General features: G+C 41.8%; 1 protein-coding gene across 1 annotated transcript in view; it reads left to right on the top strand.

Annotated features, from left to right (window-relative positions):
- The window catches only part of EGFL6 (EGF like domain multiple 6), a 65164-nt gene that overhangs the window by 34064 nt on the left and 5902 nt on the right, over nt 1-25198 (top strand). The window contains exons 6-9 of the mRNA XM_006028421.3: nt 1851-1985; nt 4815-4937; nt 12535-12855; nt 24315-24395. Coding sequence (XP_006028483.3) covers nt 1851-1985; nt 4815-4937; nt 12535-12855; nt 24315-24395 — 660 coding nt within the window. The remainder of the gene's footprint in view (nt 1-1850; nt 1986-4814; nt 4938-12534; nt 12856-24314; nt 24396-25198) is intronic.

Below are 25198 nucleotides of genomic sequence, written 5' to 3'. Positions count from 1 at the left end.
CCCCCTCAAGAACCCCCGGGCGCCCCGAGCCGCCAGCTGCAGCACCTCAGGCTGTTTCCTTGGGTTCTGGCTGTGAGGTGACCAACCCTGACCTCAGCCTACCCCAGCTGGCCTCACCCCACCCCTGGCTCAGGCCACATTTGCAGCTTGAGGGGGGCGGGGGGGGGCAGAACCTGTGGCGCCAGTGAGGGGAAACAGCGTCTGGGCCGGGTTCTGCTTTGCTGCACGGGACTGGAAAGGGTCCTGCCCCACAGGTAAGCCCAGGAAAGCGGCTGCTGGGCAGGCTTTCCCCGTGCTGCTTGGGCCATGCAGGGTTGGGCTGGGCCTGCACTGGGGAGGGGAAGCAGGAGCTGGGCCGCAGCTGTGGCCCAGTCAGCACCAAGAAGGAGAGGTGGCAGCGGAGCCGTGTGCCACTTGGAACAGGATGAGCCCAGCAGGAGCAGCAGGGGCTCAGCTGCACTTTCCTCCTGCCTGCACCAGTCAGTCCTGAGCAGCACATGACTCCACCGCCACTTCTGCTGCCCAGTGCAGACCTGGCCAGGCCATGCGGCTGAAGCCAGCTTCCCAGGTGCTGCCGGGGATGGGGCGAGCCCGACTGGGTCAGCACCGGCCAGCAGAAGCGGCGCCAGAGCCTCCTCCTTTTGGGACCAGCTGGCACAGGTAGGGGGAAAATTCTGGGGGAGGTCTGATGCCCCTGAAACCCCACTGCTGGGGCAGGATGTTAGAGGGGTCACAACCCCTTGCTACCTGGTAAATTGTGCAAGGGGAGGGACTTCCGGTGGCAAAGGTCAGGGGTCAGGGGGCAGGACGTCCAGTCCCAAGATGGGGACCAGGGGGTAGGGCAACCGAAGGGGCGGGGTTACCCATGCAGCCCTCGACAGCTCACCAAAACTCATCAAGCGGCCCTCCGCCCAAAATAATTGCCCACCCCTGATCTACCAGGTCCCTTCCAACTCTAGAAATCTATGAAAATGTTGCTCTCTGACCTCCTTTGTGGGCATTCTGCACTCAGCACTCCCAGTGATATAAGTAGGCATCCTGCTTTTAGGATGCCTGCTATAAGAAAAAAGAGATGCTAATTAAAAACAAGGAATTCATAGCATAGTCAGAGGCCATGTCCAGATGTACAGGCATGTGCAGTTTGTTACTAAAATGAAATTAGTAACATTTAACTGCTTAAAACCAGTTTTGGTTCTCAAACTTTTTTCCTTGTCGGGTTTTCCAGCCTTCCCATATCTAGTCAAGATCTGTCTCTCATTGATTAGAAAGGGTAAGGCCCGTTTGCTCTCCTGGGATTTATGGCTCAGCTTGTATACTCACATTCTAGTCATAATGGGAACTTCTGTCTCATCGATTCATGATTTAGCCCTCCAAGGAGCAGTGGAAGAAAATGAACAAAAGACATTTTGCTCTTCCTTCCTTCCCTGACTCTCCCTATTTCTCTTAAATCATATCATCTGACATTTCCTCCCTCTACTCAAAGCATAGAAAACACAGAATTTGTGAAGCCCCTTCCCACCCAACTCTTGACTGTGGGACAAACCACTATCCCTAATGGTAAGAATTGCTGTTGTCTGCCAGTCTTTCAAATGGCCTATCATTTAACATAGCAGCTCTCCAGGTTCCCATTGAAATTGGCTAAACTGTCCCCATTCCTTTCCTGTAACCAGATACAAAACAATCCCCAAGCATAAAAGCCAATGGTAATTTTTTATTTAACATAAACATTTTGAAACTTCTGACTTCAATAAACTGTGACCCTGACCATTGTTCAAATGACTGCCACTTTTTGCTTCCTCCTTGACCTTTGTCTTCTCCTTAACCTTACCAAATTCCCTTTTCACTCCTAGATATTGATGAGTGCACCACTGGGAAAGCTATTTGCTCTTATAACCGCAGATGTGTCAACACTTTCGGAAGCTACTATTGCAAGTGCCAGATTGGTTATGAACTGAACTATGCCAATGGCCGTTACGGCTGTATAGGTAAGATGTAGGAACTGTGTTTGCTTGTCTTTTCCCCTTCCTACAACATACATTTTTCCTGTCATTGCTTTACATGTATTGGTTTCTGTTTGGAAGAATGGCTCAAAAACAAAAATTTGCTTAAAGCCTCCTTGGGACATTGAGTAGTTTCTATAGCCTCATGACAGATAAGCTACATTTACTAATATCAGTAATGATTTACAATAGGACCTGCAATGTTTGTATCTTATCTTGCCAAGACCTCTCTAGGCACTTCATAAAAGAGGTTCAGTAGTTTGTAGTGCAGTCTGCAGTGACAAGGAAACAAATGACTACAAGGGAGGATTCAGATTGATTTAAGGATGCTATTTGAAGGGTTATTTGATTTCTCCTGTCATACAATGCATGGTATACAACCATATTCACACAGTCATGTTTTGAGTTAATCAGTAAAGTGAATCCTGATGTCGCTGTCTGTTTATAACGAGATGTATATGTAGCACAGGCAAGAAAAAAATAACTGCCTGGAAATTGCAGGTTTTAATTATTTTGCAGATCCATGTAGTATCCAGGTACCGTCTCTGAAGCCCCTACACAAGTCAAATGCAAAAACATATGAAAATAATATCCCTCATTGCATTCTATTAACTAGTGCCTCCCACTGACCCCCAGGATTTTTTAAGAAGAGCAAAACTTTAGTTGTTAGAGCAGGCATTGTAAAACATTGCTCTAATAATACTGTATGCAAGGTCCAGAGGGAACTGGATTAACAGTAAACCCATACAAGAGAAAACAAATGTTTTGTTTTGGGATATCGTTAAAGCAGATCAGGAGGCTGAAGTCTGGGTTATACTCCTGCTGTACTCAATCCCGCAAGAACACTGAAACTGAAAAAATAGCCTACAGTTTCAGATATATATGTGGGCATGGGGAAAAATGATGAGGTTTAATAGTTGAGGCCTGGTTGATAGTTATGATGAGGCCTGGTTAATAGTTAGAACTCTGTCAAACTTGTAAATCTGAATCTCACTGGCACTGCCTTTTGAGGCAGAGGTTTCCTCTTTGCTTGTTTCCAAAGTTGACCTTTATCAGCTAAAAATAAATCATGGTTAGATAAAATATGAATGGGTGTAAACTCTGGCTGTGGTCACACATAGCTTTAAATTATTTTAAAAGGAAAGAGAGAGGGGCTTGCCCTTTGATAACATGCATCAGCTGTTCTGATGTAACTATCTGTCTGTGCCTATATTGATATAAATGAGTTAAAGCACAACTGTGAACTTGAACAGAAGAAGATTAAAATTACAGCATATTTGCTCAACTTCTACCAGTGTCCGAGCAGATAGAAATAATAGTTATGTTGGAACATCTTATGTCAGCATAATTTAATACTGGCATAACTTTTACATGTGTGCACAAGGTTTTCATAAGAACTCAGCTCCCTCATGTGGGTTGTAATGAGAAAATCCCTTGTCCCACTCTGCAAAATCAAGTGGAGCAGAGGAAATAAAAGTTACTGTTGTTGTTTAAACATGCTGATATCAGTTTAACATAGTGGATTTTATTGAATGTTTTCCTAATTATTTTATTTTTTTACTACAGCTGCATATCTATGCTTGGCATTTTACAAACACAAAGACATGAGGTAGCTTCTGTATAGTCTTACAGTCTCAAGGCACAGTTCTGCGACTGTGACTTTCAATGTGGTTGATGTTGGACTTAGAGGTGCTGTCAGGCAAATTGGGAACTAAGAAACTGCATATAATCACTGCCGTACTTATTCTCTTAGCAGAACAATACTTAGAGTCTAAAGGTTCTTGTACATTCAGCGGGGGTTTAATTTTCCCTGAATTGAAACTATGGATTCAATTAGGGAGCACTAAACCCTGTTGTGTGTACATGGGTGAGGGGGCCCAATCCTTTTTTTTTTCTCCCAGCCTGCCTGCCTCTCCTGCAATGAGGGGGTAGGGGGAGAGGGGCTAGCTGCCGGTGGGCTGAGCAGTCCCTGAGCTGCATGGGGCCCAGTGCTTCCCTCCGCAGCAGCAGTGCACCCTGGGACCGCCCGAGCCAGGTGCCAGCAGGTAGGTGCCCCCTGGGGGGTGCTCCCACTGTGGAGGGAAGGACTGGGGTCCCCTGCAGCTCAGGGACTACTCAGCCTGCCAGTAGCTCGCCCCCTCTCCTCCATCACGGGAGAGGCAGGTAGGCTCCAGTACCCCATGCACTATCCCCACCGCCTGGGACCGTCCAGGAACGGCTGACTTGCCCCTGGGCAAGGCGGCAGAAGGGCAGCTGGGTGTGCTAGCAGCAGGAGAAGGCAGTGGGGATTGTGCATGGAGTGCTGAAAGCCCACCAAGCATGAGCTTCCCTGAGTGTGTCGGCTTCCTGTGCCCCATCCACCTTTGCACTTTGTTAGGTAGCAAACTAAAACGACTCAGAAGGATTTTACCTTGTTATGTTACAAAGTCATTTAAAGCTGAATATGCCACCAAGCATGTAAATAGCAACGCCATTAAGCAACGCCATTAAAGCAGTGCAAAAGGGCATTTAAGCTGCTTTAAAAGCCAATTTTGTGGCATGTACAAAGGCCCTAAGGACTGAATTCTGCTCTCAATGATATCATTAACCAAAACCTGCTCTTGACGTCACATGGAGTAGGGTCAAGCTCAAAGGTAACCAAATGGCCTTGAGACCCACCCAAGAATGAATTCTGTTGTCATGGCTGGTTTCAAGATGGTCTTGATCTAATGGTAATGCTAAAACTAGCCAAAAGGACATGAAAAATACAGGTGGGTTGTTATGAAACTGTGGTCCCAATATGATTTTTTTTCACTAAATGATTCTTTTTCCTAGATATAAATGAATGTGTTACAAATACACACAAGTGCAACCTTCATGCAGAGTGCCTCAATACTCAGGGATCCTTCAAGTGCAAATGTAAGCAGGGCTATAGGGGAAATGGACTTGAATGTTCTGGTAAGTAATGGTTGAGCGCAAGAGGTATACAGTCTCTTTTCAAGCAACTGATAGTTTCTAGAACTTTTTCTAACAAAGGTCTATATGACCAGGCCTGTAGTTCTCAGCCTATAGTAGTTCAAATCCCCATTGAAGCCATATATATGTGAAGTAGTGTAATGAAGTGTGGGGGACAACCAGGGCACCAGCTGTGTTACTGGACCAGCCACTATTGTGCCACCAGCAGTTCAGCCAGTGACGTTGCCCAGCCTATGCACCACTGTGCCCATGGCACTTGGACATCACACTGCATCTTGGTGTGTGTGTGTGTATATTATATGACTCTTTTTATGTATAATACTAATAATAATCTATTGACCTAATTCTGTTCCATTACACTAGTGCTACTCCTCTAATACCTGGGAGCCACTGTGGAGAGCAGAATGTGGTCTGATCTATTTTCTGTCTGTTCATTTAAAAAAAAAAAAAAGAGCCTAATTTTCCTCAGACTGTGAGACTGGTCCTGTGGAGAACTATCCAGTCCTTTCCAGAAAAGCTACAAGCAAGCTCAGGAAAAACTAGGATGGGGAAAAAGGATTGCCTTTGTGTTAAATTATTTCCACTTATAGTCAGTCCTCTGAATAGTGTGGACATTCTCTGAAGATGTGTTTGCTTACTACTAAATGAAAATGAGCTTCCCTTCTGTCCACACACACAGTGTGCAGTCAGTCCTTTTACTCTTTAGTCACTAAGATATGTTATAGTTATTCTTATTAATAATCCTGAGATGTGCTGTGATATTATATTATGTCCAAAATCTTATTCCTGTAAGTGTTACCTAAAAGCCTTCCAGTAATGCATTAATGCAGCATGATTAGCATGTGTTATGTTCTAGGTGCTTTACAGACATAGTGATTTTTATTTTATGCACGAGAATCCTTATTTCATGTAAGTCAGAATTTGCTAAATTCAATTTGGACCTGGAGGGGGTGGCAGCAGCTCCCTTTGAAGTCACTGGTACCAACTCCAAGGGGAACTGCACCCACTGTTTGCCCACAGCCTATTAATTTCTTAATGTTAAAATGCTTATTATGGTATACAGCCTTGGAAAACTGTATTTAGTTTCAATGAGTATGGTACACTAACAAAATCAAAACCAGATAACATGTTAATATTCTCCCTTCCTGTCATCATGAATTGATGTACCTTTCCATCAGGTAAATGCAAGTCTGACTTGTGCCACATGAAACTCATTTACCCTGACAGAATAAAGCAAAAAATCTGATTTTGGTCATATTGATTTGGATTAAGAGCATGATGGCAATATGTCAAAAATGTGTGTAAACAATTTATGTTTATCCATTGAAACTTGTAGCAAAACATATTGCACTCTATTTGTGGTTGACAGCTGTACATGTTTGCCCTTTTGCTACAAATTAAGAGATTTACATTACAACATGTTGTCTACCTCAATGTCAAATCAAGACGCAGCTTCACACCTGCTATGAAGTGCAAGCTAGCATATTCAATTAATCATTCAAGCCAAGTTTATCAGAGATGAAAAGCAGGGCAAGTGGCAACCATGGTGGGTAATGCTCTACAAACTTTTATTGATTAAAATTGTCTCTACCACCTATCATAATCCTGGGCATGTTAAATCAATCTAAATACAGGGACAAAAGGAAATGAATACCTTTGCATGAGGAACTATTTACACGGATAATTGGGTTTTTGACTAAATGAAGCTTTTCATGAAACAGATCTGTTTTCCATTGGAGAATTTTGACTTTTCTTTCAAAACTGAACACCTGAAAACCTTTTAGCCAAACCCTAAAATATTTATTTACAAATTTTCTGTCTCTGGGGCATTATAGGCCAGCTGCCTCATTCCCATCATATTTATGAATCAGGTTCCTGGCCAGATTATACCTCCCAGGATGCACTACAGTAGCTAATTCATAGGCAAGTCTGTGGTGTATTGACGTACACTGGCTCTAGACTCAGCTTAATGTTGCATTAAACTGAAAAGAAACCAAAACAGAAAGTTTTTTTTAAATTAAAAAATGCTAAAAGGTTTTATTTTTTATGATAAATTTCTTAACAAAAAAAATACATTTTTTAATGATGTTTAAATTTTCAAGAGGGAAATAATCTCTTTTTATGGATCAGTCTAAATGCAAGGTATTATTGTTTAAACATTAATATTTCAAATGTAAACCTGCCTTCTATTGCACTTTTTAAAAATTACTTAAATTAGAACAAGTGAAATATATTTGTGGGGAGACCATGACACATTCAAAAAGAGCTAGTCCTATAAAATCAGCAATATTGGAGGGGAAAAGTTCTATGAGATCATCTGCTCCAACTCCCTGCCAATTTGAGAGTGTTTACTACAATACTCTCATATTCTGTCTTTATTGAGGATTATTAATCTAGACAACAGAATAAGATGCACACTAATTACATTTACAAATTATCTTAAATGCAGAACAGACGGGAACAAAAGAAACAAACAATACAAATAACACTATAGAAATTAGAAGCCTGGATTGAAAGTACCAAAATAAAGGTGCCAATGGAAAAATGTATGCAACTATAGTTAAAGAAAATTATATTCAAGATAAGGAAATTTTAGAAAGCATGATGCTAAGGGAGACTTGGGTAACAGTTGAGAGTGAAGTAGATTAACAGTCCTGAATGCTCTTCGGTGAAATCCTAACTGTTAAAATCAATGGGAGTTTTGAAGATGACTTCAAAAGGATCCTACTAATTTAGTTTACCTAGCACAATTAGTTTTAAAACAGTGATCCATTTGGAGAGAAGAATCACTAGACCTTGATAGCAGTTATTGTGAATGATTGTCCATTGCAATGGCATTCGATTATTTTTAATGCATGAAAACGAAATTGTAACTTTATCCTTAATTTTCAAAGCACTGTTATATGCAAAGTTAGCCACATATCCCTCATGGCTTGTAATGAGACTCTTGTGGCTAAATAACCTAGCATTGCTCAAGTAATTTAAGAAGTTAGTTAATGTAAAATGCAGATGTTCGGGGGTTTTTTGTGATCTAGCTATCTTGATACTGAGATAGTGGAAAATTGCTGTAACAATGAACAACACAGAATATCAAATATATAAATACTATCTGTCTGTGGGTCTTCAGACTCACATTTACCACTCGGCAAGCAGACATGAATAGCATGTTGGTGTGGGCTTCTGAACTGCCTCTAGCATACTTTGCACGTGAGAAGCTACAAAGGTTTAACCCTTTCACTTTCCTTCAAGGGGGTCTTCACCAGTTTCACATCTGGCCTTCATCTTACTCCAATCCACTGCTTTTGTCAGGCGTATACATTTCCTGCCTTATGATTATGTATTGACAATGTACATTTCCCCCACCTTACACTTCTGTGTGTGTTTCAGCCTTGTATTTGGGAATAGGTTCTCAAGAGTTTATGAAAGTAGTAATAATATTTGTGAAAATATGAAACAATTCCTTTAATTAATTTTCTTTGCATGAAATAGCAAGGTAGTAATGAAAAGATAGTGTTAGGCTTGAAGGTAGAAGTTTCATGCACCATTCTTTTGCAAAATACCCTGAGAAGAAAGTTCAGCACAAGTAATGTCTTTTTATTAACCATATCATTCTTAGAGTTCAACTTAAAATTACTATTTCATAGATTTCATAGACATCAGGGCTGGAAGGGACCTCGGAAGATCATCGAGTCCAGCCCCCCGCCCAAAGGGCAGGAAGTCAGCTGGGGTCATAGGATCCCAGCAAGATAAGCATCCAGTTTCATCTTGAAACTATTGCTATCCTTTACTTAATAACTCTTCATTTTGTGCAATAGCTCTTTGCCTTATTCATATATTAAACATAATTTAGTGTTGTGGACAACCTCCAGTTATGACAGTGAAAGTAGATGGATGCTTTTATGTACAGAAGCCATATACTTGTTTTATAAACTGAACTCGGAATTTTCACCCATGAGTTGTTCTAATGGTACGTTAGGTGTTTGGGTAGAAACAATGTGTAGCCCATAAGAGTTAGCAGCAATTATTCTTCTACTAGAATGTATTTGTTTCTTGCATTCAGAGCTTCAGATGATGGCAGTCTGGGTCCTTGGACCACTTGTCAGATAATGAAACACATGTCCGTGTCTATCTTCTAGTTCTCATGAACACCCACTTCCCCTTTTTTATAGTACACAAGAAAGATCTGGAGGTGGCATCTGCTCTGTATTCATTCTTTCCAACTCAGCTTCTCATCCTAATCATAAGCCACCCAGTGCCAACCTATTTCCTTAGTCTTCTAAGGCTACACAAAATTATGGACAAAAGGACCCATTTTTAGTCATTATCTACAACTGGTATGGTGTAACAGAGAGCCGAAGGCTTCTGGTACCTTAAGGGTGAACGAGCAGCAGAGAGAGCCTCAGGCAGGGAAAGCTGCCTATTATGGGCTGCTAAGGGCGAGGTACTGGGGGGTTTGCTTGATGTCAGCACCTACCAGAGCCTTGCATAGAAGCACAGCAAGGTCCAGCAGCAATAAGTCCCCCTGAGGCTGAGCCAGCAAGCCAGCAAGCCAGCAAGCTGAATCAAGAAACCTGCAGCAGCTCAGGGAGGCATATGGCCAGCAGGGGGCATGGCCAGGGAGGTATATAAATACAGGCCCTGAGCCAGAAGGGGCAGTCTGGCCCTGGAGGCTGTTGAGGCTGCTGGCATCTAGAGGAACTGGAGCTTGCTTTAGGCAGTCTCCCTTCCAATCACACAATTACATCGAAGGCATGGTGGACAAGTGTGGGGGAGGGCACCCTAGATCTGGAACCAGGGTAAGGGTTGCATGGCCACCAGGGGAGGTGCCAGCCACCCCTGGAGCACAAACCCAGATATATATGGTTGCTTGTATAACTGTTTTGTTTTATTCTTTCTGATTGAAATAATTAACATGACTTGAAAAAAACTGATACATTTTTATGTAGTGATGATTATGAACACAAAATATCAAAGAACAACAGACAGTAATCCACACACTTCCAGGCAGGAAGCATTTCAAGAATGGCAGGAAAAAATGAATTTGTTTTCATTGTTTTAAAATGTCAGTATAACCCACAAATAATGCATGAATATTTGTTAATAATGCATGTAGGATTATATAGTGAGTTTTTTAAAGATTTCAAATTCTTAGGCTTAGCATCTTGTATACTGTTCTTTCCCATAATGTCCATAGGTGGAAGCTGGCAAACTCTGGCTTCCATACATCACGTATGTGACATTTTCCATGTCTTGGGAAGGACTCCTCGAGCTGTGATTGACAGTGAAACAAAAGAAACCTTAATTGACCTTGGGCTACTTAACAGCAAACATATTGGAAAGAGGGTTTCTGATTTCATCTCCAAAATCTGTCTATAGCTCCATACCCATCCACCCGTGATGACAGTATGAAAACATGCAGGTTTTCTTAACATGATAACAAACGAAAATTTGCAGGCCTGTGTGGACTGTTCACCTTCAGTCCCATACTTTTTCACATCTCTAGGCTGGTTTGCTTAACACCAGGCTGGTTTTTGGGCACTACAGTGTTGAACTGTAAGAATTTTTCATTTGAATAGGAAGACTTCAAAGGAAAAAAATGAAAACAGATGTTCAGGTTTGCTAGGCAGTCAGCCTTGGCTTGAAATGTCCACAGCCTCTTTATTAAAAGCCTGAAGTTTCATGTTACTAATTGTTAAGGGGAAATATGTTGGGAATGGGGTTTTCCTGCTAATTTTTCTTTTTCTGTTCTGAGTAAAGACTCCGTGAACCACGTCAACAAGATCATACAATATATTCTTCATAACGCCATCCTCCAGAGGGAAGGCTCACTAAGCAGCACATTAGCAAAATCTTGATCTGCAGGCACCTGGCAAACTAACCTAAAAGCATTATTCAAAGGGAAAAAAATAAAATCTGCAATTTTGATTTATTTTTATTGGCACAGGCTTGCTGTATAACCTGCAACTGCAGCCTTGTAAAATCTAAACAGCTCAAAGCAGTTTGTCTTGGTGTGCTCAGTGGCTTCAGAGGGATTCTTGACTAAAAATAAAATTTAGCCACTTATGGTTTAAAGAATGTGGGGCAAATTCAAACTAATAGCAACTTGGTAAATGGGAGCAAATGCAATCTCAGGGGAATTTTCTCCTTTTCCTAGATTACACAGCTAATGATTTGATTTGATTTGATTTTTTTTTTAATTTTATTTCATTTTATTTCACTTCACTTCTCTTCATTGATGATGTTTCTGATACTCCCATATATTTAAAATTAGACACACACACACACAAGCAAAGAAAAAGATGCCCCTACTGCCAGCGCAAAAATTAACTTAAAAATCATGGCAAAGCCAAAACAGCAACACATTCCTCTCTAGCTACATAACAACAAGGCAACAGAAACTGGAGGGAAAGCCTTACATTGAGGATATTTCACTGCCAGTTACTTTTGCCCTCTCCAAATGCTGTTCAAAATTAAATGATAAAAGCCATTTTAAAAGTCTGCTGACCCACTGATGTGAGTAGTCTATATGCAAGGAAGTATTCTTCTCGAAGGGCCTTAGATTTGCTCAGGTCTTGTTAGCATCTGGGGATGACCATGAAAATATGTCCTATACTTCAGTTTGAGAGGTGGGTCCTTAATAGCCCAGTAGCTCATGACATAAAAATAATACCTGACCATCCAATCTCTGTTCCTAACCCAGATTCTAACTATGGTCACTAGTACAGTTGATGCTTCAAAATCTTTTTTTTTTCTTCATTCTGCCTTGCCAAAAATAAGGTGCATGTCTTATTTGGGAACGTGTGGTATGTAAGAAAATATTATCATTCCTTTTAATACATCCTAGGATGACATTTGCCTTTTTTTGTAACTATATCACATTGGGACTCGTATTCAATTTGTGACCTGCTAAAAGTCCCAGCTCCATAGGTCTGTTTCCACAGTATTGCTTCAAAAATTCCCCATTGTGTTGTTGTACATTTTATTTTGTGGGTAATCTCAAGCATGGAGGGAAGAGGGGAACTCTCAGAGACCTTTCACCACCTCTTTGGAGCACAAAAAGCAGAGGTAAGCATAGAGAATGAGGAAGTGAGTGTTTCAGCGGCAACCTAAAGATCAGTGTAGAGTACAGATATATGCTTTGATGAGCTTTCTGAAATATTAACTGCCTATCTGAACTTTCTGAGATTCACTCTTGATTGCAGCAATTAATTCTAAATGGATTAATTGCTTCCCCTCCTCCCCAAAGAATATGTCCTCATTCATGCAGGAATTAATTCAGGAAAGTCCTAAGGCCTGTGGTATGAAGGAGAAAGCCATATGACCACAATGGTCCCTTCTGGTTCTGTAATCTATGAATCCATAATAAAACAATAGAAGAAGGTTGTCTGTATTGTGGGTCTAGTTCACTGTTAGTGTATGCAGATTTAGCTCCACATGCAGTTGCACCTGTATATGATAGCAAAGAATTTGACCACCCAGCATCTTAAAAGATTTTGCATCCTCAGTTGAAAAGTCCTATAGTCCTTGAGTGGACTGGTAACATTCAAATATTTGTTTTATATTTCATTGTTGGTTCTAGTTATTCCTGAAAATTCACTGAAGGAAATACCGAGAATCCCTGGAGTCATCAAGGACACAATCAAGAAACTCCTTTCACACAAAAACAGTGTGAAAAAACATGAAGAAATCAAGAATGTAATCCCAGAATCAGCTCCCAAGGTGCACCTGCAGTCATTGGACTACGAAGGTGGTGTTTACATTGGTGGAGCCCAGGATGAAAAAAAAGAAAGTGAAGATGCTGGAGAAGAGGAAGAAGTAGATGAGGCAGAGGAAGAAGAAGAACAAGAAGGGTTTGAAAACCAAATTGGTCAAGATCAAAGCCTAAGAGGAGATGTCTTTCGTAAGTGTCATCATTTCTGTTTCAGGAAAAAAAAAACAATTTGATTTTTCAAGCAAAAGGATATATTCACACTGACAAATAAGAGTCAAATATTAGATGTATTTTTTCTATGTTTACTTGCAGAGGAGAACAATAAGCTTAGTACATAGTGTAAAAAATGATTAAAGCCTTCTAATCTTCTGTGTAGAGTATCTGACAACTGTTTCATCCTTTAGCAGAGATATAAGCTAATAGTGATAATAATATTCTGTAAGTTACACTAGAAGCACTTTCGTACCTACAGGAATGAATGCTCTAAAATGCCAAAGGAAAAGAATAGATACCTTAAAAATAGACCAGAGTGACTGCAGCAAAGTACTCTCAAGGGCTAGGAGAAGGGGAATAAGAGTTGACAAAAAATGAATTCACATTGTTTTATTGATCCATTTCTTGAGCAAAGATGCTTCCCAAAGCCATACAGTATAATTACTTTGAGGGATAGCCAATAAGACCTAGCTATTTTTCCTGGCAAAGAGGCAGTTTTACTGTTTTATAAACAATAAGATCTAAATTAACTTTGTCTCAGGTTCATCATCCTAGATGGGGAGTATGCATCATTTGAAGAATAAAAATGGGTGTGTTTCATTATGCTTCAGACCATAAAGCTTATTTAACATAAATAGTTCTTATTTATATCACTATCATTAAAAATCATTAGTTTTGCATGACAGTTTCTTACCTCTTTAGTCTAAATATACAAGTTTATTAGAAGAATGTTCACGGGTTGAGAAAACTGGTAGTTTCAATAAGAAGCTACTTGCATTTCTAATACCAACGGTCTGTAGGGAAGATATATACAGCTATCCTCAGCAGACTCTCAAAGGGCTCAGTTCAGTTGCTGCCTTGGGAAACATTATTTCTCCCATCACTACTGTTTAAAGGAGTTTTTAGTTCATTTTTAAATAATATTGTAATAATACCTTTAGCTCAGTTAAACATTCTTCAGACTGGGAGCTAAATAAACAGATACAATGAAAATTATACCTTGCTCTTAAGTTATCCATGTGTGGAGATATAATAAGCATTCTGTCACGTTGATTAAAAAGATATGTGTATAATTCACCATAAGATTAAAGGAGATGTATCCAGTTTAGCCAGAACTGGAATTGTTGCTACTTATATCAAAATAATCCATTCAAATATTTTTTTCAATAAAAAGCCATTTTTACTATGCTGTTGTAATAAAGCCAAGTACAAATGAGTTTATTAACCCAGAATACATTTGACAATACTGCTTGCTGAAGGTTCTATTCTTCTAAAATTTGCCTTTGTCAAGGTTTAGTGGCATTTGCACTATTTCAGCTCTGTCAGAGGCTATAACCCAAATATTATTGCCCAGAATTATGGAGAGAAGTTAATGTGAAGTGTGGAGTCAGGAGTTCAACATTTCTATCCATCAAATAGTAATTGCATTAAGTTCTTGTGACATATTTCAACCAACAATATCAAAATGCTTAGAAGATCTGGGACTTTGGTCTCCTTACCTTCTAAAGTATTTTGAAGATCTGGGCCTATTGAACTCTAAGTCTAAGCTCTTCTCTATATCCAAGACCCAGTATACCTAGTTCTTCCTCTGAGGGGTCCATATGGGCCTAGTGGTGGTATCCACTTTTAGCATATGAACCTAATGGCACGTAGAAGACCTGGGTAATTGGCCTTTCTAAGCTGACAGAGATTCAAAACATATATTTCCCACATGTCAGGAGAGTCCCCTAATCACTAGGCTTCAGTGTTGGGGGCAGCCCACTTGCTCCAGTGTGTGTTGTGGCTGTAGATATCCCAGCTAAGATGGGGTTTAGGAGCTAGATTCATGGCAGGATCTGACTGAGCAGAGAAAATATCACAGAGCATAAACATCCACCCCAATAAAGCATCAGTCTAATACCACGTTTTGTTGTGCTGCTGGTTTTCCATTTATGTGGTGTAACAAAGTGTGATGATGTCTGTCTGATCAGCATTTGTGTTGCCATAAAAATATGAGGCAGCACAATGAGATATCAGGTGACATCTGTTTCCACCCATGGAGCTATGTTTAGGGCACAGGTAGGTACAGCAATTCATGCTAACAAGAAGTATGATGGACCCTGTGACCCCACCAAGGGTTGATTGCAGGAGGGCTCCAAGTGGTGGGACCAGGCTCTAAGATAGGAAGGTTTCTCTTGTTCCAGTTGTTGTTATGGCAGCTGGGGATCTGGCTCAGCTTAGGGACCAGGTTTGGGAGGTCTCCAAGCTAGTTCCTATGGTCAGGCTGTTTGGGGTCTCCTGCCTAGGGTTGGGGTTGGGGCTGTTGCAGTAGCCCAAGCTAGGTTTAGGGTTGAGGTATGGTTAGGGTTGGAGGATCATGAAGGATTGGAGCTTTCCAGCTGGGGGTGATAGGACTCCTGGGGCTATGTTTAGGACATAGGTGAGTAGGGCAGTCTATTCTAATATTAAATAGGACAGAACCTGAGCTCCCCCACCTAGGGTTGAGGGTGGGGAGGCTCCCAGTGATGAAGTCTATAAATGTCATACCTAAAATTCAGTTTTTAGACTCTTTGTTATAAGAAAATACACATAGTGATGAATACATTTTATAAAGCCCTGATGTGTCAAAATTCTATGCTGCATACTTAACTTTAATCCTTTTTGCAATCCATATTAAGTACCTACTTAAATGTTTTGCTGGATTGCAACCTTGCTCATTTTTTGTTTCAGAACTTTACCATCTCTCCTTTTTTATTGAAGTTAATAGCAAAATCAGCAGAACTAATTTGAACTCTCATATAGCACTAGATATGTGAATATATGTAAGTAACCATGCTTGCTGGTGGTATAAAAAGAAAGTGAATATACAGAATAATCAGTTTCAGTATCTTGACACCACAACAGACATTCTGAACTTATTTTGTCAGAGAAAGGAGTTGCATGTTGAAGAAATAGGATACATTTTTTCCTTAATTGTGGAAATTATTTGTTTCTCCTGCTTTCTATCATGGCCTTAATGTTCTTTTCAGGCAACATCTTGTTTTTTTTAAGTTGTACCTTATCTCATGTTATTTACTTAGTATCATTTTGGGCACTAATGTTTGAGCTCATGTTATTTACTTAGTATCATTTTGGGCACTATCCATGTCAGTGCCTACAGTGGCTCCAATTTTGGATTCACTATGCCTGGTAACTGCAAAAGTGTGATTCCAAAAACAGGGCTGAGTGCCCAGGCTCTTAATAGACCCAGTAGGCACCTCTGAATGGTGATTTAAGAAACTATGTTCTCATTTGTACTTCCTGAATCACTTATATTTTTCATTAGGCAACCACTAGGTAAGAAGCAGAAATAGTCCTGGGACTGGAATTCAGATCTCCCTTTTGCTGCTGAACTCCCTGATCACTAAGGCTAGGGACAGACTTTACACATAAATGGTTTAAGTGATCAGAAACTGATTTAAACCTGTAAAAGAACAGATGTTCAGTGCACATAAACCAGTTTGAAAATGGCTGCAACTGGTTTGAGATAAACCTGGTTGAATGTAGTATCAGACTTAACTGATTTGGCTCATACCGGTTTATGCAATGTCTGTCCTAGACCCTAGGCTCTCTGCTCTACAGAAGGGCTGGCCCCTCCCCTCTGCTCTCTAGCCAGAACAGGTACTGGCCCTAGCAGAGACACCAGTGGGCATTAAGGCAAAGTGGGCAGGGAGGGGGTTAATTCTTCCCTCCTTCCCCTCTTACCCCACTGCAGCTGAGGGAGCAGAGGGGATGGGGCTGCAGCAGTGGGATACCCCAACTGCAGGGAAGGGACAGAGGCAGGAATTAACCCTTCTCCCTGCCCCCTTCAACCTAACAGGGCCATGCTGGGTTGGTTGTCCCACAGGGTAGAGAAGGGGGCTGCAAGGGGGGGAGGGGGGGGGTGGTCCATGCAATGCTGCCCAACCCCAGAGTGAGGGTGGGTGGCAGGAGGAGGCTCTGTTCCATGCTGTGGGGAACTCAGGAACTATTCCTCCTCCTCCTCCCCCTCCCTCTCTCCTCCCCAGAGGGGCAGTGGGAGCATGGACCTCAGCTGGGCAGGGTGTAGGTGTGCAGGTGGGGGGGTGTAGGGATCCCCACACACTTCCCCCATGGCATGCAGCCCCCACTGCCTGGCAGCAGCAGCAGGCGGGGACGTCGGGGCAATCGTGCCTGACACAGACATGGCTCTGGTCAGCACTGAACGCTGGGGAGGGAGCAGAGCTTGCCTTATCCCCGAGGCTCTGCTCCCTGCACCTGTAGCTCCAACCCTGGCAGCAAGGGAAGCCCCGCACTAGAGCCCCACACTGTCTCCTTCGCTGCTGACTGCACAATGCTTGCACTCTGCTGGGAGTGGAGGAAGAGTCCCACTCTGGGGCTGATCAGCATCCCCCTCCCCACCCCGGAGTGATGGGGGAGAAGCAGGGGGAAGAGTCCCTCTCTGGGGCCAGGCAGCCTCACAGAGCCCCCTCCCCACCCCACAGTGGCAGCAGGGGAGGAGGAGGGAGAAGAGCTCCCCCAGCACCGAACAGGGCCCCCCTCCTGGCCCCATAGTGGTGGGGAAGAGGCAGGAGGAAGAGTTCCCCTCTGGGGCTGGGTAGACCTGTGTGCCCAGATTTCTTCCAGCTGCAGGCATGTCCCAAACATCTGTCTGCTTGCAAACTGGTTCATTCTATGCAGGTTAGACTAACCCGCAAAGATTGAATCAGTTCAGGCTTGGACTTTTTCAATGTCTGTCCCTAGCCTAACTGTCCTACAAACTTATACCCCATCTTCTTTTCTCTTCTTTGGGATCCATTACTTTGAATTCTTGGTTGTACAGTAGTCTGGCTTCAACAGCAAGACTGGAGCGTGTTCCTCAAGTCAGCCCACTCTATAACCTAATGACTAGGAGTACCATAACTGAGGGGGAGATGCTAGGGCAATGCAGTTGAAGGGGGAAAGGGGGACCATCACTGCAGCTGGAGGCTGGGCACACCACTGCCACTGGGAGTGAAGCAGCCAGCATTGTCACACGCACTGCCAATGCCCAGGGCACAGAGCTGCCCTGTTATGTCTCTGTTGGTTAGGGCACTGTCAAGGCACTCTCAAGAGATGTGTGTGTTTGAATCCCCTCGGGCTGGAAAATGCCTAAAACCCAAGTCTCTTTAGATAGCTGCTTTAACTATTAGACATTATCTGAATGTGGATTGTGGGGACATTTCCTCCTGTTTTTGAACGAAAGTGACTGTAACTGCTGGTTTGGTTTTTATTTTTGCACTGAAATCAATGCTATTGTGCACTATGCTTGGAGAATGCCTATCAGATTAGTTGATTTAGGCTTTGGTACTGCTTGCTCCACATTGTCTCTGGATGCTAACAGAGCTTAAGTGGGATTTAGTTGCCTGTCTGATCAGACTCTTCTGAGAATGCATAGAAACCTACATTGGGCATAGAGAACCTTAATTAACATTTGTGGCTCCTAGTGGGGAGATAATCTGGATCCCTTTTTTTTGCAGCTGAGGTGCCTGATTTCTACCCGAGGCCTTTATCAGGCCAGATCTGGCCATTTGGAAAACTTTAATTCCTGATCTCATGGGATGTATTGGTGTTTCTGTCAATTGGCTTATTAAAAGTCTCTTCTCTCTACTTACAAGGAGTCACAATTTACAAGATATGTGTGCATTTATATAAGCCATTTTGGTTTTGGAAGTCCATTCAAAAATTAATGCCCTCCTTTTGCTGTTTGCAAGCTGTGTTAATATTTGATTAGCAATAATTCCTTTACCACAACTCATGGACTCTTCTGTGTATCTCCCCAGCATTCTCTAATTGTATCTAAGAAAACAGACTTTGCCTGTTACATTATTGTAGCCTGCATCATTCATCTTCTTGGAAACGGGAGGATAATTAATATTGAAAAATTGATATGTCACACTTTTCATCAAATCTAACTAGGGTTTAAATGTAGATACAGTAGGTTATTTGTATGCATCATAGGTCAGTTGTGTAATATGTTTGTAGGGAGGAGTGGAGAAATAAAACACAAAGAAATATTGTTTGGAGATGGAAATGATTAAAATGAGCCATGCTAGTTATCTCTGGGTATGTTAAATATTGGGCCTTGACAGTAACGATATATAGCGAATGAGACTGGGTATTGTAGGAAGAGAAAGGGTAGGATGCTCGAATGCTGACCTGAAGAACTGTTCTTCATTTTCTGACCAACTTGAGGCCTCTGGTTCTGATTTACAGAAGTATTGGGTATTATAGCTGCAAGTAAAATCAGTGAGAGCTGAGCTAGTAACACATAACATAATAGACAGATGCTCTGAAAGATCAGAACCTAGTTGCCTTAAATCAGCAGACAAAATTAGTGGTAATTACTGACATCAGTTTATCTGTGCCTCAGTTCTGCATCTGTAAAATAATATATTCTAATACAAGGATATATATAATACTATAAGGATCACAATATCTCCTATCACAGTGGAGATATGAAGATATGATGTAAAGCTTCTCATTACTTAGCGTTGTTCATTCTATGCACAAAGGAGGCATTAATCAATGGGGGAAAATGGTATATGATCACATAATTAAAGACTGAATCATACACACATTTTTATCAGAGAAAATCAGGATCCCTGGTGATAGCACCAACTGCTGCTGACCCCCATATTCTATCTTTACTGCTTCAGTCTAAGGATCACAGGCGATGTCTACAGGAGACACTGACTCAGCAGCTGTTACTGCGCAGTCATTTAGTACTTGCATACCCAAGTAACTGGTGTTACTGTGCAGTAGCATCTCCGCCCCGCTTCCTGGTGATGCACACTGCACAGTAGCTTGTTACTACTGCACAGTGGCATTACATCATGGTTTGTGCCCTGTGACACTACTGCACAGTAGTAATGAGTTACTAATGTGCTAAATGCGCAATACATGTCTTGTGTAGTTGTGGCCACATGGTGTGTACAGAATATGACAATAATACAGCCTGTCATTCAATGCTAATAAAAGGTCCTCATGACTGATGACACCAAACATTAAGGTTTCCATTTCCTGGTTTCTTTGGCAGTATTAACATTAATAATTATGTACTGAACCACAAGCGAGCCCACTTAAGTAAACATAATGTTTGCTGTGAGTCTTATTCTTCTATGATAATTGGGCCATTACATGAGCAAATATTTAAACATTTTACAGCTATATAAAAGCCTCATAAAAGATGTTAGATACCTGGCAAAGGTAATCATCTGGGAGGTGGAAATGTCTCAGCATAGATAGAGGCTATTCTTTTAACATAGTGATATACCATATTTACCCATATCCAAGACAATCCTGAATTGAAGATGACACTCCTCCCCCCTCCCCCCCATAGCTAGATTCTGTGCATGGTAAATGTATAACTTTGTTATGATTTTCCAGGTATGGAATCTAATTATTGGAGGGTCATCTTAAATTTGTCCCCCGCATTGCTGTAGTCACAGGGAGGCAGGCAGTGGGGGAGGTGGTGGGGTCAGGTGCTGAAGGGGGCCTGTAAGAGGGTGGGTGGTGGAGAAGGCAGTGGGGGGACAGTTTGCTGCAGAAGGGGGAACAGTTTGCCCCCTGCCCCTTGGCCACGGCTGCTTCCCCCCCACCCACCACCACTTGCCCCTCCTGCTGACTGCCTTCTTTATTATCTGCCCCCCCACCATCTCTGCCCCCATGCCTGCTCCCCCTGCAGCTTTGGCCCCAGCCCTCCTTCACCCCTGTCTCCCACCTGCTCCAGCCTGGGACATGGAGTAAATGGTTGCTTTGGCCCCAGCCCAGGTAAGCAGCAAGGGGGAAAGGGGGTGGGGGGGTGGGTAGGGAAGAGCCTGCGAGAAAGGGAGACAAGAGAAAGGGGTGGGGCAGTGAAGCTGAGAGTGCTGGGGTGGGGGGAATTTGGTGGGGGCAGAGGCAGTAGCTGTAGCTCAGGCCACAACACCGGGTCAGGGCTAGAGTCAAAGCAGCTCCTGTCCCCCCACCACCTCATACTCAATTCCAAGATGAGGGGTTTCCCCCCAGTGTTAAATACAGTAAATACACTAGATACATATGAAGTCCTTGAAGCCTATACTTCTAAGTTTGTGGGGTTCTTTTGGCACCTAGAATTTATTTTGTAATATTTTGTTTTCTGCAAGGCTTTCTACCGTTTAAAACAGTTTTTTTGGAAAGAGAAACTGGCAAAAGTAAAAATGTGCCACTGCTTTCTATGTTTTCTGTGGTTTTTATAAGATCCAAATATATAAGCCTAGAGAAGGATATTCCACTGGTGGCATCCATGTACAAGGTTGCCTTTTCTTAAAGTGCCATGTAGTAAATTGCCAGACAATTTTGATACATGTGTAATTACTAATAAGACACAGAGTTTATTTATATCACAAGAGGAAGGCTGTGTATGTTCAATTTTATTGTTATCCTAACTCTAATATGGAGAGGTGCTCAATAATTAATTCAGTAATTTATTCACAGTGTAGAGTATACCTTTTCCAGGGGACTGTGAAAGCAGTCATAGTAGTAAGAAAAACAGAGGCCCCCTCTACATGTTACCTCTATTATGCAATTGCCTTATTAATTGCACAATAAATTTAGGCTGGCCACACATGAAAATTAACTATGGCATCTTAAAAAGGTCCAACCAGTTATAAAGTTTTTGCTCAAAATGAGTAATAACTTGATAGCTGATTTCTACCCAGCTTTAATTTGCACATGTAGACAGCCTGCAGCTGGGATCTCCCAGCCATTGCAATCTCCCAGCCACGGGGTGCTCCATGTGAGGACTTCTGGTCCTGGCTGCATGTTGTCCCCACAGCTGGGAGCCCCCTCAGGAGAGGTGGTCCCAGCCATTACAGCCTGCTTCTTGACAATGCAGGGAGAGCCCAGGATCAGGTGGGCAATAATGATCTAAGGCATGGCAGGAGGCACAAGTGTGTAGATCACGCATTAGATCCCATTGCACCTTTATCTCCACATAGAGGGAGCCCAAAAGACACCACATTTCTTCCTGCTCTGTTAAATATAGGGCAGTACTTTTATTCTGCCATGCAATTATTCTTTCAGTACAGTTGCTTCTGTAAAAGTTCATTACAGTTCAATAGATGATTAATCTATAGACCTATATAGATTAATCAAGTCTGCTCTGATGCGTTGTAATAACAGTGTCCCCTCAGGTGTAAGGCACCTGTGTGACCAGGTCATTTAAGTCCAGATCCTCAAAGGTACAGAGGTACCTAAGTCTTAATAATTTCTATAGGACAGTTTCAGCTCCTATTGAAATTAATGGCAGGTAGTTCTCACTGAGGATCTTGCCTCAGTTCACTGAGTGTAAAATTGGGTTAATAAGCTTTTTCTACCTTACCAGAACATTGTAAGGGTAACTCTATTTAAGATTAGGAGGCATTCAGATACAGATATACTTTGAACAAGAGGTGAAGGGTGTTTGTAGATGTCCTGTGGATGAATGTATGCTGGCACCAGAAAAAAATATGTTGTGTCTGTTCAAAAAACAGCAGTTTTCTCCTTATCCCAGAGTTGGCAACTAGGCAGGATTGAAGGAAAATTACCCTAGCATGGCTGCAGCTATGGCAGAAGTTTTGTATTTGTATGAAAGTTTAGCACTGATCTTTTTGCCTCACTTTGTTACCTGCTCTCATGTGTCTGAAGGTCACACCATTTTTCATTAGGCACCTAACAGGAGGAGGATGAGCCTGAATATAACACTGGGCACTGAAAACAGAATAGACTCTGATACAGTTTGCCTCATTGCTATTCGTTATTTACCAGAAATTCACTTGGAGCATTTACAGCATGCAGTTACACCCGCATGTGCGTCTCCCTAAGGAATTCAAGGGTGATTCAGTAACTCAGTAAAGAAATCATTCTGGCAGTTGCTGTCTTTAGTTAAGTCGCTCCATTCTTCTTGGAGCAGCTCATATTTAAGTAACTTTCTCCGTTTGGCATGTGTTCTTGAGTCTCAGCCCCTTTCACTAATAGTGAGTCCAGATATTTGCAATGTCAATATTTTTTTTTTTTGCAGACTTTACAATGACTCTCTGTGTGCTTATTCTAAGTGAAGAAACAGAAGTGTGTGTGCATGTGTGTGTGTGCATGCGCGCGCGCGTGTGTGTGTGTGTGTATTAATCCTTGCCTGAGGTAAGATTATTATCCAAGTGATTTAAGCAGTAGTTTTTGTGAGGGGAAGGCTACAGATGCAACAAGAGAAGACAAGCTCTTGGCAATCCATCAGACAGCACATAGCATTTCAAGGGTCTCTTTTTTTCTGTTCAGTTCAGCACCTCTCTGACTTCCTTTAGGCCCTTCTGTATGTATGTTTGCTAAGATAAGCATGGACGTAGGTGCAGGACAATTTTTGTCAATTTGGCGGTGGTTACTGTCTTCAAAGTGTTTGCAGCCAAATCATGTCACTGACTGTTGTCTCCCCCAGTTTATGGGCATCTTTACACATGCAAGGAGTGGGGGAGCGTTTTAATTAGAGTAGCTCTTGGAAGCTGCTCTAATTAAAGTACCCACCGCATCTAGTGTATGCAGCACCCCATGCTTCAAAATAGCAGTGGGGGCACTTTAACTAAAGCTCATTCGACAAGCTTTAGTTAAAGCGCTCCCACCACCATTTTGAAGTGCAGGGATGCTGGAGCATGCTAATTAGCAAGCTCCAGCAGGCTTGATTACTCGAGTCTGCTCCAATGCATGCTAATTAGCATGCATCAGAGCAGGTTTCAGGCACTTGGGGAGGTCCCCTATGGCTATTTGCAGACTTAAAAAAAACCCCAAACAAATCCCGCATTTTCCCAGAAGAAGCAGCGTGTTACTTCACCCTGGCTCTGTAGCATCTGTATAGATTAGGCACTTCAGTGCCCTTTTTGCTGGTTTTATCTAATAGCTGAGTTGATCAGCTATTGGATAAAAGCACCAGAAAAGCCCACTAAAGCACCTAATCTATACAGATGTCAGGTAAGCTGGGTCCAACTAACACACTGACTCTTCTGGGCATATCCTGGGCTCAGCACAGGAGTGTCCTGAGTTTAAAGTAAAGCATCAGTTTGTTTGTTTGTTTTTTTTACATCTGCAGGCAGCCTATGTGCTTAAATCATTAGGTTAAACATTGCAGCAAGGGAGCTGCAAACATATGGGGAAGTATTTCATTCATAGATACTTGAAGTAAAGGCTCTTTCAAGTCCACTGCACGTAGGGTAAAATACATCCTGGTGGAAGTTACCAGTTTGAACAAATTGCATTTGACAGCTTAATTGACATTAAAAATTAACTTGTTAGAAGTTGGCATCTAACTGGTCAGCAGGTTATTCAGTAGATTGTAGGTTACATCAGGAAATCTACATGATGAGTACTGGTATGCAGGATCATCTAATTTTCTGCTCCTTGTATATTATTTGGCACTGATAATCTATTTTAATTAGTTCCCAAGGTGAAAGAAGCAGCCGCTTTTGGTCCTCTTCCAGCACAGAGAAAAGTTCCAGTATTGAAGCCAGAGCAGGAAGGTAGACTATTTTTCTTTTGCTACAGTATTTGCTTTCCTGTGTATTGTGTGTTTTCATGGCAACCTTTGTGTTCTGACCATAAGAGCATGTTTAAAAGTCTTTAAAGTACAGTAAAACACATTTTTACTGGAGACAGTATCTAGCAAAGCTGTGCTGGCAATTCCTAGCTAAGGTTTTGTTACTGTGTGTTATATAAAATTCTGTTTTCAGTTGCTTATAAACCATGTATTAGAAATTGCTCCACATTGAGATGAGTCCTACAGTTAAATCTCGCTTCATATTTTTAACCAAAATCAAAAATAAAATCGTTATGGTCTTTATCACTAAATAGTGTCAGAAAGAGGTTTATGCACGTAACCACATCCCAAAATCTACAATGAGAGTACTTGTCTTTAGTCTAGACCATTGGTTTTCAGCCTGTGGTATGCGGACCCCTGGGGGTCTGCAGACTACATCTAAGGGACCAGCGAAAGATGACTATGATCAATCAAAAGTATGTGAATACCCACACTTACAATTCAAAGGGGTCTGCACCTCCATTTGAAATTTTTTCAGAGTCCACAAATGAAAAAAGGTTGAAAACCAGAGGTCTAGATGGAATGAAATCAGTACAAATTTGGCTTGCAAAAGTCTGAGTAAATGTGTCAAAATTAGGCACATATCTTAAATAGCATCAGTAGAAATTAATGGTGCTGAGTTAAGTCACTGGTATGTTTTATAGACATTAAAGCAAGATGCTGCAGAAAAACTATACAATGGCCAAGGCCTTCCTATTTAAATAAGGAATTAAAATTTTTTCAATG

Source organism: Alligator sinensis, unplaced genomic scaffold (genome assembly GCF_000455745.1).
Source record: "Alligator sinensis unplaced genomic scaffold, ASM45574v1 scaffold1192_2, whole genome shotgun sequence".
In the NCBI taxonomy this organism is placed as follows: Eukaryota; Metazoa; Chordata; order Crocodylia; family Alligatoridae; genus Alligator; species Alligator sinensis.
Note: the sequence above shows the minus strand (reverse complement) of the source record. Positions and strands in the feature narration are given on the sequence as shown.